We start from the raw sequence: 19023 nt of genomic DNA on the forward strand, positions 1-19023 counted from the left end.
TCAATAAAAACTTAAAGATATGACTATTAAAATACTATATTTGAGTGAAGTCAAAGTCAGGACATTCTATAGGCAAAGTTGATAGGTTTGCATGAATTTAGCAAAACACTCACACAGAATAAATCCTTCAACACCAATGTGGATATGACTAACACCAAAAACACTATCAAATCTCCTCAAGAAATAAATGTATAAAAAGGTAGATACAGGGGCGCCTGGGTGGCTCAGTTGGTTAAGCGACTGCCTTCGGCTCAGGTCATGATCCTGGAGTCCCAGGATCGAGTCCTGCATCGGGCTCCCTGCTCAGCGGGGAGTCTGCTTCTCCCTCTGACCCTCCTCCCTCTCATGCTCTCTGTCTCTCATTCTCTCTCTCTCAAATAAATAAATAAAATCTTTAAAAAAAAAAAAAAGGTAGATACCAAAGATGTGAAGGCCTGATGTTTTGCATTTTTAGTGGGGAAGAGAACTGGCCTTGTCTGATATCAAAGTGACCACTGCATTTTGTCCCAGAAAGATTTACTCAGATTTGGTATAGTAAATAGCATATTTCTTAGAAAACCAATGATTTTAAAGACGGGTAAATCTATTTTCCTCTTGTAGACTATGGCTAACCACAGTATGGCACAATTTTGGAGAAATCAGACCTCACCCAGTTACAAAAATAGCAAAAAGGGCTCTTACTGCTGGCAGAAAAGTGGCTAACATCTTTATTGATACTGTAAGAACAGTGTTTTAAACTTTTCAATTAAGCATTTAAAAAATCAGCTCTTTCAGATAAGGCTGAAAGGGAAAAATTAAATTGTGTTTTATAAAAGAGAAAGTAACTACAATCATTCTTTAGAGGAAAGAAGAGAAAGAGGGTAAAAAGAGAGGCGGGGAGCAGACACTTTGGGATGAAAGCTGAATATGTGGCCTGTCTAAGCCGTTTGAACAGTCTGGGCCTCAGTTCCCCAATCTCTGAAATAAGGAGAGCAGTGCCTCCCTCACCCTAGAAGGGGTTCTGAAAAATTAAGTAAGGATTATAAAAGGATTCAGTAATCCATAACTGCTATTACTGGTGTTTTATAAGGAATTTGTTTTGCTCCCAAAGGAGCTAAGTATCAATATGAACAGAAGGGGATTATTCTCCTCAGTATAAACTCCAGGTCAGCTAAGACTCTCTTTGACTTGTTGACTTTTCCTGACTTAGTTAAATCCTAGGTGCCCCAAGGATCCCCACACCTCCGGGTATTCACTTCCTGAGTGACCCTTTCCCACTGAGTGAGGGCTGGACTAGTGTCTCATGTCTCACACACAAAATAAGGCAGAAGTGATGATGCACAACTCACGGACTAGGTGGGGCAAGGCACTGTGGTGTCACGCTCTCTTCGATTACTCGCGGGAGCCCGCGGCCATGCTGTGAGCAGGCCTACGGAGAGGTCCATGTTATGAAGGCCTGAAAGCTCTAGCCACAGCCACAGAGAAACGGAGGCCTTTCAACTGCCATAAGAGTGAGCTTGATAGCAGATCTTCTTGACTGCAACCTCATAAAAGATGCTGAGCTAGAACAACCCAGGCATACTGCTACCATATTCCTGACCCTCAGAAAATGTGCGAGATAATGAATGTTCGCTGCTTTAAACTGCTAAGTTTTGGGGGTAATTCGTTTTGTTTTGTTTTTAAGTAGGCTCCATGCCCAGCATGGAGCCTAGTGTGGGGCTTGAACTCACAACCCTGAGATCAAGACCTGAGTTGAGATCAAGAGTCATGCACTTAACCGACTGAGCCACCCAGGCACCCCAGTTTTGGGATAATTTGTATGCAGCAATAGATTACTAATACAGAGCATTTGACAGCATCTTGTTTTGCAATTAACATTTATTTTAAGATCAGTCATTTCCTTGGGTATGCATTATTTTACCCATTGGTAAATTCTGTCATTTTTGCACTTGTCTATTTTTTCACAACAATTTCAGATGCTGTCTGCTTAAGCTGATCATCTTTGATTTACTACATGAAAACACAACTTAACTTGCTTCTTGTATCCACCTACTATCTTGCAATAAGAGGATAGCCATTTGTGTGTTGGGGCGGGGGCTATATATGTTTTCCTTCCATGACTCCTGGCATATTTTTAATCTAATTTGGGTTGGAGAGAGAAATATCTACAGAGAAAATTGTATTTTCGAGTAATCACACTGAATCTGGTAATACTAAGATTAACCCACCATCATCATTATTATTATTATTATTATTATTATTATTATTATAAAGACTGATTTGCAAAACCTATTCTGGTTCCACCAAATCTAAGGCTCTGCTTTCCAAAACTCACTTTGCAGCCCTGGGAAACTGCTCTTTGCAGTGCACCTCATGTTTTAAAGGACCTTTGTACCTAAAATGCCCATGAAGGTTTCATTCCACTTAGGCCAAGGATTCAGTACAAAGACTGAAAAACCCATTCACAAAAGAGTAAAATCTTTGAACTGCTATTTCTCCCCACCCTCAGCTTGAAAATAAAGAAGAGGAAAAGAAATAAAAGCAAATTATTAAGGATACCTTATTATGGCTCTAATTTTTAAAAGTTGAAAAATATTTAACAAGCAGCTAATTTCACTTTTCAAGGCATTCAAGATGCACCAGTGGAAATGAAAAACAAGACAAGAGCAAGATTTCATGGAACTTCAAAATTTTAAAGTTCAAAAGATCAGTCCAAAAAATAGAGTTGATTATTTTTATGGAACTGATAGCCATTAGATCCTTCACAAATGAGGGAAACCAAATGAAATCCTGAATTCTCAGACTCTTATATGCCACTCTATTATGTCTTACCATAGATCATCTAATTTTATGTTCCCCAAGACATGCGCTCTACCTTACCATTATAGGGATTCTTAATGAGCTATTTCATTTCATGTAAGTTTTAGAATAAAAAGATACATTTTTAAAATGCTAATCCAACAATCCTACTAGTTTTTTGTGTTTCAGTTTTCTTTGGGTTTTGTGTTTTTGTTGTTTTGTTTTTTTTGTAAAGGTCCCTCAGGTAACTGGCAGTTTCCATTTAGTTTGGCCTTAATGAGTATTTACTGCACCCAGGACCCAGAAGCAGAATCCATACGGCTTTCAATTTCCTCAACTTAAATACAAGAAAGTGCAACAGTAACCAAAACACTTTTCAAAAATATTTAAAAGCACTACTTTTCACCACTGAATTTTCCTGCCAAGTACACACTATGCTTTTATTTTTTTTTTTAAGATTTTATTTATTTATTTGACAGAGAGAGACACAGTGAGAGAGGGAACACAAGCAGGGGGCGTGGGAGAGGGAGAAGCAGGCTTCCCGCTGAGCAGGAAGCCCGATGCGGGGCTCGATCCCAGGACCCTGGGACCATGACCTGAGCCAAAGGGAAACGCTTAACGACTGAGCCACCCAGGCGCCCCCACACTATGCTTTTAAAACTACCTGCCTTATATCAGATGTTGATTTACAGGCAGAATTCAAGCTCTTATTTAAAAAAAAATGTTTGCTAGACATATGAGAATCATATCTTCTTAAAAACAGTTTAAAACATCATCTATAGCTGGCCCAGTGTTTAACTGGAGAAGGTATAATTGAGACCGATGAGGAAATACGTTCCTCCAATTATATGAAAATAGGGCTTGTTTTTTTTCTCATGAACATGTATAATGAAATAGCATATACATAAAATTATAAGATGGTCACACATTCAGCATATGTACCTTCTAAATTTACAAAAGGATTTCAGATGGTTCCATATAATTGAAACATAATAAGGATATAAAATTAAAAGTGTAAGGTACTTTATAGTAGAGAAAATAATTATTCCAGAAAACTAACTAGACTAAGGATGGCTGCAGCAACTGAGACATAATTTTAATTTTGAGCTTCTAAACAGCTATCATCATCTTTAGATAAGAGACATACGAGTTTATCCAGTTCATCAAGAGAAGGACTTTCCCCTCTCATTCACAGACAAGCCTTAAGGGTAGGAGATACTAAACATAATGGAGAGAGTCTTCAACAATATCTTATAGAAGCTGCCGAATTTTCATGTGGCAGAGACTACAAACCAGCAACCCGTGGGCCAGATTCAACCCACAAGTTATCTTCTTCGAGCTTCACAATCTCTACAAAAATTTTTGAATTGTTGCCAATACTTAACATAAGAATTCTGACTTCCAGCTTCTTCTGGAAAATCAGATTTGCGAACACTGGCCTTACATTTCCACATGTAGCAGCTGGCTGAAGCTGACTTAAGAGCTACCTCTCCTGTCCGTCACAGAAACCCCCCTTGCCACCACTTATATCACCTGCAGGTATTTGAGTGTGGACCCCTGTAAATATATGGTGGTTTCTTGTGACAACCTTACTACAAAACTTGGATGTACGATATGAAATCAGTGGTCTTTGAAGCTGGAGCGATGGAGTACATGGGCACAAAGCAGAGCTTGGAGGGGAGCCTCCTCTCTCTCTCTCTGGGCATGAAAACCCTCCAGGAGGCTCTTTAAATAACACAGAAGGCAAAGTCCAAGGACTTTAAGTACTGCCCCCAAGAGTCCTTGACCACAGGTTAAGAAATCACTGAGAGAATAACATATATTGTTTGAAGTAATAATATCCTGGTTTTTTTTTTTTTTTTAAGATTTTATTTATTTATTCATGAGACACAGAGAAAGAGAGGCAGACAGAGGGAGAGGGAGAAGCAGGCTCTCGCTGAGCAGGGAGCCCGAGGAGGGGCTCCATCCCAGGACCCTGGGATCAGGACCTGAGCCGAAGGCAGACGCTTAACCGACTGAGCCACCCACACGCCCCTAATAACCTGTTCTAGAACAAGACTCACGCATGCAGGACTGATGCCGTGCAAGTGTGTATTAGATAATGGTTTATGTCCCCTCTGACTTGTGAGGTGTCCATTCCAACCAGTTGAAAATATTCTGAAGATCACCCCTGTGTTTATGGAAACTCACCATATGCAACAGATAAAAGTAGGGACGCTCTGCTTAAAGAAGGGGCAGGAGGGCCAACCTGCTTGGACCTCCTGAAGCAAAGCCCTATTGTTGATCAATGAGTGGGTCCCTTGTCACCAGACCCATCACTCTTCAAAGTTAGTTGACTCTAATGGCTCTACCAAGAACTGATGTGCAATCATTGGCCAAGGAGCTCCTTAGAAAGTTCCCGAAGGGCAAACATTCTGTGCTATTGATTATAGAAAAATCCATAGATTTAGTCTGGCATGCAGTTGGCAAAGCAAACATTTGTTACTAAAGCGAAAGTGACAGGCCATTCCACAGGAAGTAGATTTAGAAGTAGCAAAGGCAGGGTCTAAATTTTCCTTGAGAAGGAGTTTTGGATCTGCTGGAATGTCTGAACAAGGAATGGACTCAAGGCCCAGAATTATATACTATAGGACAGATAACTTTCAAACTGTTTTTTAAAGCAGCAAACCTCTTTTCTGAACCAAATTCTAGACTGAACTCCAACACATAAAACTGCAATGAATATAGCTGTTTTCTGACTGAAAGGTGGTTAAGAAGCCAGGATCTCCCATGTACATATGTCCACTTCTTCCTTCCCATGAATTTGGCATCTCCTCAGAATCCTCAGGCTTTGTGGAACACACTGTTAAACGTACTACCATGGGGAGTAAAAGATAGGACTTTGGCCTGTAAACATTTTTTTTTTTAAAGATTTTACTTATTTATTTGACAGAGAGAGACAGCGAGAGAGGGAACACAAGCAGGGGGAGTGGGAGAGAGAGAAGCACGCTTCCCGTGGAGCAGGGAGCCCGATGCGGGGCTCGATCCCAGGACCCCGGGATCATGACCTGAGCTGAAGGCAGATGCTTAACGACTGAGCCACCCAGGCACCCCTGGAAATATTTTTTAAAGATTTATTTATTTATTTTATAGAGAGAGCACACAAGCAGGGGCAGAGGCAGAAGGAGAGGGAGAGAATCTTAAGCAGGCTCGACTCCCTGCTGAGCATAGAGCCTGATGCGGGGCTTGATCTCACCCACCCCTGAGATCATGACCTGAGCTGAAATCAAGAGTCAGACGCTTAACCGCTTGACCGACTGAGCCACCCAGGTGCCCCAGGCCTGGAAATTTTTAAGGCAGGTATTAACATCTTGTCCATAATCATGAACTAAAGCCACCAATTTTCAATATCACAATTATTGTCTTGAAATCATTGAAACAGACATGCACAGCAAACCATTAATACAAAAATCAATGAACCAAAGAGCTAACTCTTCCCTGGCAAATCTCCTAAGATGTATAAAGAATTATATTAGAACCAACCACCTGTTCCCAGTCTTTTATAGCCCTTAAAACAAAATGTCAGTTTCTGGGCGCCTGGGTGGCTCAGTTGGTTAAGCGACTGCCTTCGGCTCAGGTCATGATCCTGGAGTCCCGGGATCGAGTCCCGCATCGGGCTCCCTGCTCAGTGGGGAGTCTGCTTCTCCCTCTGACCCTCCTCCCTCTCATGCTCTCTGTCTCTCATTCTCTCTCTCTCAAATAAATAAATAAAATCTTTAAAAAAAAAAATGTCAGTTTCACTAACCTACTTCATAAGACTAAATCTCTGTCTTCTTTATTTCAAATAATTGAATAAACAGCACCTTTGTTATCTCAAATCTTTTGTGAATAAAAAAAATAAATGAATGTAAAATTTTAAAAAATATTAAGGGGCAAAAAAATTAGAAGTCTTCATTGAGCAAGTATTTTATTCTTTATTCCTCAAAAGGGAGATTAATCCTATATTTTAAAATAACTGAGCTTAAAACTTGGTTTCTAAAGATCCTTGATTCTATCATCATTAGCAGTGACACAACTCAGAGTTTTCAAAAGCTTATTTTACAAATTCAGTGTCCATGATTTGAAGACATCACTATTCATATAAAGAGAAAGGGGGAAAGAGTACAGCAAGATCCAGGAGCAAGGCCAGATTATGCATCCACAAATTTTTTTTCTATCTTTCAACGGTATTTGGGGGGGGGGGGGAAGATGTTTTCCCTTTACAAAGAATAAATACAATTGCACTCTAGGGGGGAGAAAAGTAGCCTGAACTTTCAACACTAGGAAATTCCTTCCCAAATTTTCAACTCTTCATAAAAGCCAGCTATGTTTGACAACCCCCCCAACCACTGACAAGCGTGTGTGTATGTGTGTGTGTGTGGGTCTGTGTGTCTGTCTGCTGCACTTTCCCGGTAAGTGTATGCCACAGAACCCATACATTCCAACACATTGAGCAAGCGCACACACGCCTCCCTGGCTTCCCCAAACTCAGCCAGCGAGGGGGCACTGCACTGGAGGTAGGCCTGCACACCAGGCACCTTCCAGCCCTGCCTAGCCATCCCCATGGAAATGCAAAGGGGAAGGAGAATGAGAGAGAGAGGAGAGAGAGGGAGAGAGAGGGAGGGAGGGAGAGAGGGAGGGAGGAAGTGGCCAGTACAGAGCCTCACAGAAAGAAATGCAAAACCTTTTGTGGGGCAGGCCAGCCACATACTCCTAGAGTTTTTAAACATCAAAGAATAAATTGTGTGAGATTTTCAGTCCTGCTGGCACCACCGGAGTCACTTACTGTCTTCTCTGCACTATCAGTGAGTACCAGTCTTTCCCCTGTGCTCTGGAATCAGAGAATGCACGAGCTGCCTGACACAGTTCACTCAGTCACCTATGCCGCCTGTCTCCTGTCCCCCTTCCTTCCCTCTCTCCCTCCAACTGTCTGTCTTTCTTTCTTTCTCTCATTCCCCCTTCCTTCTATTTGAAGAGGCTAAACTCCATTTTTCTTAGCGTTAAACTGTTGAATCATCTATATGACTCTCTCAAAGATGCACAAATATTTTACTCCAAAGTCTTACCCATACAATGAAGAAAAACATCCATTTTTCATTATGCATTGTTAAAATCACAAAGATCAGGAGGGACTCAAGTAAAAGGTCTCCACATAATACAGTCATAGCCTGTCCTCACATGAGCTTTTTCAAAATATCTTCTATTTTGTGAATTGGTTTGAGGTTAACCTGTCCCCAGAATCACCATTCAATTACATATTTTTTGCTTTGCTTTTTGAAGAGAAAGCGTAAAGAGAAGATGTAGCCAGATAATAAAAATGTCTTCTCTGATAACATTTTAAGCTCTATTAGAGGTTCTTGACTGAGAAAAATCATTATTTTTTAATCATAATAAAGTTCATAAGATTATGTTTTTATCAAAAAAGCACCTCTATCTCTAGAAGCAAAACTCTTGTAAATCTCATTTCATTGATAGTATAATTGTATCTTACATCTTGTTTACTTAAAAAAGTCACCAATGTACTATATAATATTTAAGTATTGTATCAAAAAGACCCATCTTTCCACTCCCTGTGCTTTCACTGACATTTTCACGTGTCAGAAAGGTTTAAAATTTTCTAATGTTAGTAAGATGAATCATTTTATGAAAAGCAATTTGTGAGAATCCCATATTCTCCTTCTCTAGACCATACACATTTTTTTTATATACAGATGAAAATGAAACCATGCCAAACTTTGTGCAACATTCTAGGTCCTAAACAAAAAAGGCTGAGTCTTTTTTCAGGGTTTAAAAAAAATATATCTGGGCCAAAAGCATGAATACAGACCCTCTCCCCACACTGCATACACATTATGTTAGTTTTCAGCCACAATGACTTTTAAAAACACCTCTCTTTCATAATTGCTAACGCCTCTACAATAGGAAGGACTACTTCAAAAAGTGTCCTCAAATTATGACTAACACTTTTAGCTGTTTTTCAATTATACTAAAAATAACTAAACTTCAGCACCTTATCTTCCTCAGCATATCTGTTGTATACATGTAAACTTTATCTCTTATTCTGAGTTGGGAAAAACATACAAAGTTAGTCTGTAGCCTATGTAAACATTATCACAACTCCTGCTTTGCTGGTAGGGTACTGTTACTATATTTAAATAAGGAGGAGAGCAAAGGTAATAGGACCACTGTTTCTTTGAAGCAGGTTTGGTCAGGTGGAAGGAGGAGCTGCTTTTGAGCCTGAAGCCTGACTGCCCTATCTGTAAAAAGGATGAAGTACAGGTCTCTCCCAGCTGTTGTGAGGATAAAATAAGATACACAGAAGGCCTCGTGCAGCCCCCTAGCACAGGAACTGCTTCCTAAGTATTAGTTACCTTCCTTCCCCATCTTCAGAGTCAGAATTCCACAGAACATCCAATACCTTACTCCAGACTATCCTAACTTAAAGAAATGAAATGTGTGGGGAGTTGGAAATAATCTTTTCACCTATTATTTTTTGATAGTGCCTTCCTCCCTTCCACCACCACCATATACATAGGACAGTACACAAAACTTAAAGGAAACAAGAGGATAAATGCAGGGAAAGTTTACAGTTAAGGGAAAATGAACTGCACTTCACATGCTTAGTTATTTAGTATATGTTTTTGAGTGATTGTATCATTAATGAATCTGAAAACTTCATGGATACTATCCTACTAATACTCATTCCATCCCCACAAGAGAGGCCAAAGGCCATATTCTGTACAGAAAGTGAAGCAGAGAGACACCAAATCTAATGTCTCTCAAAGACCTGGCAGCCACCAGGAAAAGAAACCAAAACACAGTCCTGACCTCCAGCAATGGGTTGGTTAAAACCCAGGAAGAACCCACCCAAGTGATTCCTTGAGCTAGACTTTCCTTTACCACAAGGCTGATAGTCTTGACCAGAGCTACAGCTCACTGCCTAATGTGTGTGGTGCAAGATGTCGAGAGATACGTCTTTCTTGGCAGTGTTCTATTTCATAGCACAAGGAATGCAACCACTGAAAAAAGCAACAAACTCCAACCCCACTTCTGTCTATGGGCGAGCATGGTGTTAGGAGGAGGTAATGCTGCTGGTAATGTTTAAATTGTCTCTGTTTGTTTCTAATTATTTCTGCTTCTAAAAAAACTGTAACAAAGTACAGATAACTCAGACTGATGTAAGAATAAGACTGCAAAGGATCATTCACAAACAAATCTATTTTCATATACTTCCATCACTCTTGAAAGGCACCCTTTGAGCCTTACAACACTTTTGACTGACTTCTTTAATTTAAAAAATAGAAAAAAAAAGTCTCAGCATGCTGGACTGAGGATCAGAAGACCTGGGCTCTAGCCACAGCTTTATTTAATAGCCATGTGGCCTTGGGCAAATTATTAAATCTCTCTGAAACTAAGTTTCCTCATCAGAAAAAAGGGGAGGAAATTACTTGTCCTATCTTCTTCACATAATTATTATTTGGAGTAAATGAAATAATGTGTTGAAGAGACTGAGACATCAATACTATATGAATATACGATGCAGGCACATAAAAATACATATATCTCCCCAAGAGAATGCTACTAGCATTATTTACACATCAACACATGGAATCATGAAACAACCTTTCTGATCACATTCAAAACAAAAATTAAAAATCCAAGCTTCCCCCTAAGGCAAATTCTCACACACTGGCACATATTAATTATATCATAATGAGAAAAGCTGAAATGGTCCCATACATATTTTCCTGATCATTAGGTACAACATTTCTTATGATACAGGTAAATATCAGAAAGTCTAAAATATGCATTCGAACTCTTAATTTTCTTTTTTTTTTTTTTTAAGATTTTTAAAAATTTATTTATTTGACAGAGAGAGACACAGCAAGAGAGGGAACACAAGCAGGGGGAATGGGAGAGGGAGAAGCAGGCTTCCCGCCGAGCAGGGAGCCCAATGCGGGGCTCGATCCCAGCACCCCGGGATCATGACCTGAGCCGAAGGCAGACGCTTAACGACTGAGCCACCCAGGCGCCCCTCTTAATTTTCATTTATGGGACTTATTAAAACAGCTATTTTATGAAATATTCTTGATAGTAAACAGAATGGGAAAATTCTAAGTAATATTCACATTTTAAGAATAAAGTACAGAATAGATAAATAACAAAGAAATCTGGGAATAAATGAACAAAATGTATCTCAAAAATGCAAGCCTATTACATAGTGAGAAAGAGAGGCTTGGAAGGAGACATATATCTATTCAATGATGGACACTGGGTTAGCTTTCAGATTTGATTGCCTGCTATTAGTGCAAAAGCATCCATTTTCTCTGGTCTACTTAATCTTTACCTCAATATGCCGTCAAACTCTAAACCAAATTAAAGAAACAATTATCATATCCTCCCTTGTCTTTGGAAGCCAAAGCAACAGAATTTCAATTTTTCTATAAAGGAAAATAATTTTTCTTCTCTATTTTATGGAAAGACCAAAGTACATGATCAAAACAGGAAAAGAAAAACCTTAAAAATAATGCTCTGAGCACTCTGCAATTTTGCTGCCGAAAATAGAACCCATACAGTCCATGCCACCAAATGAAAATTACAAGTTTGTAAGCATGAAGTCAAATTATAAAGTAAAAGATTTTTAAAAATATTTTAATGATGATAAATGGGAGGAAAAACTGTTATCTTTACCGGTAGGTGTTCGTTGTTTATTTGCTATTACATTTTCTTCAACGATAGTGTTCTGAATGACTACCCAAACTGACTGGACTTGAATTTCAGTGTAAAAAGGATAAACCTTGACTAATAAATTACTTGGGTATGTTTTGTTAAACAGAACTATGCCATCCTTCAAATTAAGAAGTTAATCATAACTTTTGAGAGATAATGCTTTTGACTAAAAGTTTTAGAAAACTGGTTTAAAAACTGGCTTAGACAAGCCACGCCACTCTCTTCTTCAACACCAAAAAGAACGTGAAGACACTTTGGTGGCATGTAAGTGGAATTTTTAAAAGTATATTTTGAAACTTTTTTTAAGAGTCTCCAAAGAAACCAGTTCAATATTTATGCTTCTAATGAAATTGATTCTGTCAGAGTACTTCTGTTGTGCAAAATAATATACTGTCTTCCACAGTATAGAATTTCTAAATGAAAATGCATATTCAACTTTTGAATTTTCTAACATTTATAAAAATGGCTTATACATCATCAGAGCCTTCACAGAATCACTGAGCTAACTCTATTAGTGAGAGAGGATATCCAAGCAAGAGGAAGGAGAGTACACTGTGCATTACATCGTCCTCCCAGCAGCACACTCGGTGCAGAAGCCACCACAGGTGCTGGAGCCCTGGCTTCCAAAAGGTTAACCACCTACAAGAGTTATGTATCACTCAAAGCAAATACTGATTCCCTTTGTCACAAGGTTCAAACATCCAGCAATTTTCATTTGCCTTGTCAGATTCTAAACTCCAGAGCAAATGTTGCTCAATTAAAGATTTCCTCCACTTCCCTCTTGATACCATCTGTCTGAACGTACTGTCCCCCACAAAGCACACATGCACACAGACACCCATGTGCACACACCCCACTGAATCACAGAGATGACACACTTAGCTCAAATAATATCCTCTCACAACTCTGACCAATTGCTCATCTACTTTTGAGAATTTCATTAGAAGACTTGGAAGAGTGATTCAGCAATAGACAGCAAATATTTAGAAAGTTGAGAAGTATCAGATATGTGTAAAAAGTTCCTGTAGAAATCTGATTTTCATTGTTTTGACTTTTAGTAAGTGTGCCCAATTACTATCCTTTTATGCACTTTCAACCTCATTTACATCCCCCCAGCTGAAAAACTGGAGCAACTTCCATTAAAAAAAAAAAAAATCTACTCAAAATAGTTAAATGTAAAATTTGACATGCAATTAGTTCTAAATCATCTAATGTCCTTTAAAAAATTCTTCTTAAAGAAAATACATTATTTCACCATGTGTAAAAGGTATTGTACAAATACTACTAATCTTCTCTCATCTTTATGTAGTCTCAGGTTAAAATAGTAAAAAACAAAACTCTGAGACCATCCCTTACTGGTCATCTTATATCCAGCCATAATTACACAGAAACATTATTTTAAAAAACACCATTTGACAAATGTATTAAACATCACCAAACCTCCTTTTAAAATTAATGGTCAGATGCAGCCATTTAATACTTTTATAAATTGCTACAATACAAATTTAAAACTGAGATAAATTTGACAAATTGGAAAATCAAGCAGCACATAAAAAGTATTTTGATTTGTAGCTTTCAATGTTTTTTAATATTTAGCTAAATAACATAAAAACACCAAATGACCAGTCTTGTAATATTTGTAAGCTAGAACTTTAAACCTACATTATCACCTGAATTATCAACTAATATTTTTCTTTGTTGCTTCTATTATCTCTTAAAGGTCGCAAAAATGTGTAATTCTTTATGGCATTGCCTAGAACCATATGAAAAAATTTTTGTTTTAAAAATGGGAAACTAAACATCCAACTCAAAGTCAAATCATAAGTTACCTTACAGTTTGACATGTATTTTATATTAATATATGTTATACCCACACATGGAATCTATCTAATTAAATTCAGGAATTAATTTTTAATTCAACAAATTCTTTAAATAGAAGGCTATCATATGATTTTAACATAAAAAAGTCTTTTCTGTTGCTACAAAATTAAAAATTGATGCAGCAAAAGCCTTTGTTGCAGGGAGGGCTTGAGGTTGGGTGATTTTTTTTTTTCCTTTTTGGTATTTAATTCAACTATACACAATGTAGTACATACAAGCAAAATACAATTGAGATACTGTTTTCTTTAACATTCCTATAGGAGACCGAATTCATTTGCATTGGAGAGAACACAATTACTGATTTTTAACTCATGAAAGACAAATTCATAGCTTTTTCCTACACTACCTCATAGTATTCACACCATCTCAGTGAAAGCATGTCTAGCACCACTTGGTTACTTCCTAGCAGTGGGCAGAAATTGCATTTTTCAAAGTTTTGTTTCTCACAGAATCATTCAACTTTAGTTACAAAGCACATTCAGGTTAGCGTATGTCTTAGCTCAAAACAATTTATGTGATGTGTGCGCACGAGTGTATGTGTGTAGATACATATGCAGATATATGTATATATTTTTAAACTAAACTCTTCTCAACATCAAAAATGAAATTTCTGTCAAGAAGTTTCCACAACTTTTAGCAGAATTTTAAAGTCACTACCAAGTTCTTCCTCTTTAAGGAATCTTTGATTTATATATACTACCAACAAATATGAATAGAGAAAAACAATCCAAAGATTTTTATTCAACAAAGCCTGAAATCAACTTAGAAAGAAAAATAGATGGTTTGTCTATGGTTTGCATTACAATACTTTGTATCTAGTAAGAATGAAACACATATGGCAAAAAGGAAAAAGAGTTTTCTGCTTCTGATGACCCTGAGAAAATAATGGTTATCTAGGCTGTCTACTATAATAGCACATGTAAAATGATGCTAGAATGATATATAACAAAAGACCCAATTGGTAAGCAAATGGCATGCCAATAATTTCATGACTTAAGATAAAAACATCTCCTCCCAAAGTATCATTAGCTTAAAAAAATCTATTTGGAATGTAGATACTAAAACTGATTCTTGAAAACAGAAAGAAATCAGAACAATATAAAGAAAATGAGCACTCAATTGTTAAATGATTTTTTAAGTAAGCAAGCAATGAGGATGAATTGTTTTCTTCACATTTTCACTTCAACTAACACAAAAACCACATATAGAACTGACTTAACGCTGACAAATTTACTTCTAACTTGTTAAATTTCATGGAAATGCAACAAAGGAACACCAAAATAGTCACCATATAACATAAAAGCTTTGGTTTCAAATGTCACAGTACCCTGCTTTTTGAAAGCCAGCACCGTGGTAGTGCCCTGTACATGAGAACATACAGCTGCTTCATCCCAGGGGTCTGAGCTCAGTACACAACGCCAGTCATTAGCCATCTCTCCCTGAGCCTGCAGTACAAGCAACTAATTCCTGCATTTTAAACCAATAAAGGAAAGGGAAAAAAAGAGTAAAACCATCCAATCAGAAATGATGCAACCCTCTACAGCAGCAGCTTATGCATACATTTGGTATGTCAGACGTCTTCAGTGTAGTGAATCATACAGAGCACATTTTAATCTACCTCCTAGGTATTTCATATCGCCCACATGTTCAAAGAAATCATGTACTAATAGGGCTGTATAAGTCCTAGTATGCTCTTTATTTAATTAATACTAAAAATTGGGGACATGCTTTTAATTCTGAACTCTTACATAAACACAACAAAATTACTTAAATGACACTCTGGCTAACAGCAAATAACCTCTTCGTTTCGAAAGAAAAAGTTTATAAGAAGTTTATTTGTGAGAAGTCTTAGGAGAGGTTAATAACTTTAGATAAATTAGTATTTCCCTTACATTGCAACATGAAATAATGTACTTTGCAACATGAAATGAGACACCAACTAAACAAAGTTAAAATTCTAGTGATTTTTATTAATTATAACCCCAAAAAGGACTCAAAACAGCTAGACAGCCAATAGAATTAGGCATTTATAGAATAATAGCCCATCAAATGTTTTAGGTGGTTCTTTCAAGTTTTGCTCAATATAGTCATCAAATTTTCAAGTGTTGTAGGATGAGTAATTTAAATTTACAATAAGTACTTAATATATCAGAAAGTTTCAACTTGGATTTCTCAGGCAAAAAAAAACTTTATAGAAAAGTATATAAATTAAAATACTTAACTGAAAAACCAGTTACACACTACATCTGTTCCTAGAGAGAAGAACTAGCTTAGTATTACACATGAAACTGCAAATCATAACTTTTGCCTTTTTAAAAAGGCATTAGCTTTGTGATATGTCACAGAATCATTTGCAAACAAAAGATACTCTGTCGCTTAGTTAAAATAAAAGTATCTGAAAATGCGCCCACAATTTTTAAAACCTCTTTAACAAAACATCTAAGTATTTATAAAATTAGTACGTTTGTTTTAAAATCTATTCAATTCTGGTAAAAATCAAGTAAGCGGTTACAATGTTGAGTATCACAAATTGTAAAGGTGGTAGATCAAAGACTTAGAGTTTTCAATCCAGCTACTTAATGACTAATGGTGAAGAAATGTATGTGAATGGGATATAAACTAAGTTAGGACACATGGGAGAAAAAAAAATCTAGAATGAGTAATAAAGGGCCCCAATTTAAAGTCCACAATAAACTTTAAACAAAGATGTTCTCCCTCATTCTCTCCTCATAGATACTTCTCACGTAGGCAAATCACTGTGGAGAAATTCAACTTCCACAAAACTCTTTACTCCTTCATTAACAACAGTGCACTTAAATATAACTATAGATTTCACAAAGATACTTATTTAGCCTCAAACATATCTTAAAAGCAACAACAACAACAACAAAACGCTCAGAAGCAATAGTCAGTAGTCTCAGTGACTAAAAAAGTCTAGCTTTTTAACTGCCAGCCAATCCAAACAACTTATTTCTTTAGAGTGCTATGCAAAATATTGACCCCTTACTGAATTATTTTATTATTCAACGTTAAGCTATCTAAAAAAGAAAACTAATTAATCGCGAAGTTTAGTTCAGCAATTTAGCTGACAAAGTAAATATTTACTCTTAACATCTCACAGGAAGTCTTGACAAGCATTTGTTGCCACTGTGCTGGGGGTAGGGGTGGGAGTGGGGGGTGGGAGGCAAGTTTTGATAAACAAGTTTAACGGTCCCAGCGAATTTCACACAGCTAGGGTTCGCCACCCCTCACCCCCAATAAGGCACCAGATATTTTCCAAGTACAGTAAACACCTTATATAATGAAAGTAAAAAAATGTAACTTTCTAAACTATGTTATCTGCACTTAACAAAACAAACAAAAGCCTTTTTTAAAAACTATAAAAGCACACTTTAAAAAACTGAATGTATTTCTGTATTTATACGTAAGCCCTATCACAAAGTAACTAAGCAAAATATATTTACCTGAGCTTTTTAGAGACTGAGTAATCAACTTCCATGATTTTCCCATGCAATTCCACTTTACCTTTAAAACAGAAATTAAAGCACTCAGAACCTTCCTTAGATCAAACCGGCGGGGGTCTAGGAGGGGCACGCACAGAACTCCACGCTCGGGCTCCGCCTTCGGGCGCCCTCAAGGGGTCTCCTACCCCGCTCGAGCTGGGCAAACTTGGTTCCCAGTGGGAAGCAAGGTGGGCGCCCCGAGTCTTGGGACGAGGTGGGAAGGGCGCGAGCCCGGATCCGACCCCAGGTATAGCTGTGGGTGGCATTACCGGAAAAACAAATTTAATAAAGAGCGGCGCCAATTTGAAAGGATGAGCTCATTTGAAACTCAAGCTGCAGGGCTGGCGCGGCCCCGCTCCTCTCCCGGCCCCCACCTCTCCATTCCGCTAACCCGGGCCCCGAAGGCTCCGCTGCGCTCCCCTCCCTGCCCTCTCCAGCCGGTGGCCCCGAGAAGACGCACTGAAGCCCCCCACCCCCCTACCACCACCACCCCGGAGCCGCTTCTGCGAGAGCCCAGTCCCGGCCGGCTCCTGGGTGTCACCTTGGCCTTACTGCCGCCCCGCCCCCACCCCGCGCGCCAGTGGGGAAGGGGCTCCCGCCGGGCCGGGGTTCGGGGGGCGCAGGCTCCCGCCCCGGGGGCGAGCGCGGCTCCGAGCGGTGCGTGTGCGAGAGGGAGAGTTGGTGAGTGCGCGCGCGCGCGAGTGTGTGTGTGTCGCTCTCCGTCTCCCGTCTGGGCTCCAGCGCTCTCGCGGGCCCCCCGGTCGCCTCTTTCCCGGTTCTCAGCCCGGGCCCCCACCGAGTTGAGACAGGGCACCTCGTAAAAAGGTGCTTCTGGCCGAGCGGGAGGCGGGGGGACAGGCGGCGGAAAGCCCCCAGCCCCGAGTTCTTCTCAATAAAATCGGACAAAAAATTCAGAGAAAAATAGGAGCGCTTGAGAGACGAGCGAGAGGGGACTGAGGCTCGGGAGAGGACCAAGAGAGAGGTGCCGTCGTGCAGGGGCTGGGGTTGGGGGAGCCCCGAAACCTCGGAGGGGATCATCAGGGTGGCGCCGAGGGGGTGCCGAAAGTGGGGGACCGAGGGGCAAGGTGGGGAGGGGGCTTGAAAGGAGAGTGCGGCTCAGGGGACGCCAGAGGGCGAGAGGTCCCGGGCACGAGGCACGGAAAAGGGTAAGGTCCGGTCAAGGGAGAAGGAGATGCAGGATTTGGAGGGGGTCCCCTGACAAAGGGGGTGACGGGAAGGTCAGGGAAGAGAGGGGACGGGGGCTCTCTGAGGATGGGGGTGGGGAAACTCTGGAGAGCAGCTCAGGGAGCCAGGGGGAGGAAGGGTGCCCCCAGAGAGCGAGTGAGCCCTGGGCACCCTCGGAGCGGCACGGGGGTCGCCCCAGGGCTGCGGCTGGGAGGGCAGGGGGGTAGTCCGGAGCGGTGGGGGGAGGGGAGCGGGCCGTCCCGGGATCGGGCCGGCGGCGAGAGTTGAGGGTCTGGTGCGTGGAAGTGAGCGTGCGGGCGCGGGAGCCCCCGCCGGGCGCCGCCCGCAGGGCTCGGCCTCCCTCCGGGCGCCGTCCCGGCCTGAGCTGGGCGAGGCGGGGGGAGGGGGCAGCGGCGACTGCTTACCCGAGAGGGTCTCGATGGCGCGGATGGCCCAGTTCTGGTCGGGGTAGTCCACGAAGGCGTAGCCGGACTTGAGCAGGACCTGTCCCGCCAGGGGCAGCTTCCTGTCCCCGAAGAGCTGCCGGAGGTCGTCGGCGGTGACGGCGGGGCTCAGGTTCCCGATGTAAAGCTTGTTCATCATCCGTCTCTTCCCCGAGAGCCCGCGGCTCCCCCGGCCCGGTACCCGGCGCTCCTCGCCTCCTCCGCTGCCCTCGTCTCTCCTCCTCCTCCTCCGCCCCCCCTCCCCGCCCTCCGCCCGCCCGCCACCCACCCCCACCCTCAGCCTGGCTCCCCCCACCGCGGCCGGCCCGGCCCGCCCGGGGGCAGAGGCGGAGGCGGGGACTCGGCGCGGCTGCCTCCTCGGGGCAGAGTCCCGGGCCGGGCGGCGGCGCGCGGACAAAGCGCTCTCTCTGCCTCCCTCTCTCTCTCTCTCCTCTCTCTCTCTCTCAAGGCGGTGGCGGGAGGAG

The 19023-nt window shown here is 40.9% G+C and overlaps 1 protein-coding gene across 10 annotated transcripts in view; it reads right to left on the reverse strand.

Moving 5' to 3' along the window:
• IGF2BP2 (insulin like growth factor 2 mRNA binding protein 2) overlaps positions 1 to 18792 on the reverse strand; it is a 163582-nt gene extending 144790 nt beyond the window's left edge. For 5 of the 10 annotated variants that reach the window (XR_014148613.1, XM_081831038.1, XM_081831031.1 and 2 more), the window contains exons 1-2: positions 18521 to 18791; positions 16872 to 16932 (exon numbers count right to left, since the gene is read on the reverse strand). Coding sequence is in view for 9 of the 10 variants with exons in the window: in XM_081831038.1 (XP_081687164.1) it covers positions 16872 to 16932; positions 18521 to 18698 (239 nt within the window). In the remaining variant the exon portion in view is untranslated. Of the gene's footprint in view, positions 1 to 16871; positions 16933 to 18520 lie in introns of all 10 variants that reach the window. The other 5 variants (XM_081831017.1, XM_031028243.2, XM_006733396.2 and 2 more) reach the window with 3 other exon arrangements.
• Between the last annotated feature and the right edge of the window lie 231 nt (positions 18793 to 19023).

This window comes from Leptonychotes weddellii, chromosome 1 (assembly GCF_054177405.1).
Source record: "Leptonychotes weddellii isolate Sample4059 chromosome 1, ASM5417740v2, whole genome shotgun sequence".
Lineage (NCBI taxonomy): Eukaryota > Metazoa > Chordata > Mammalia > Carnivora > Phocidae > Leptonychotes > Leptonychotes weddellii.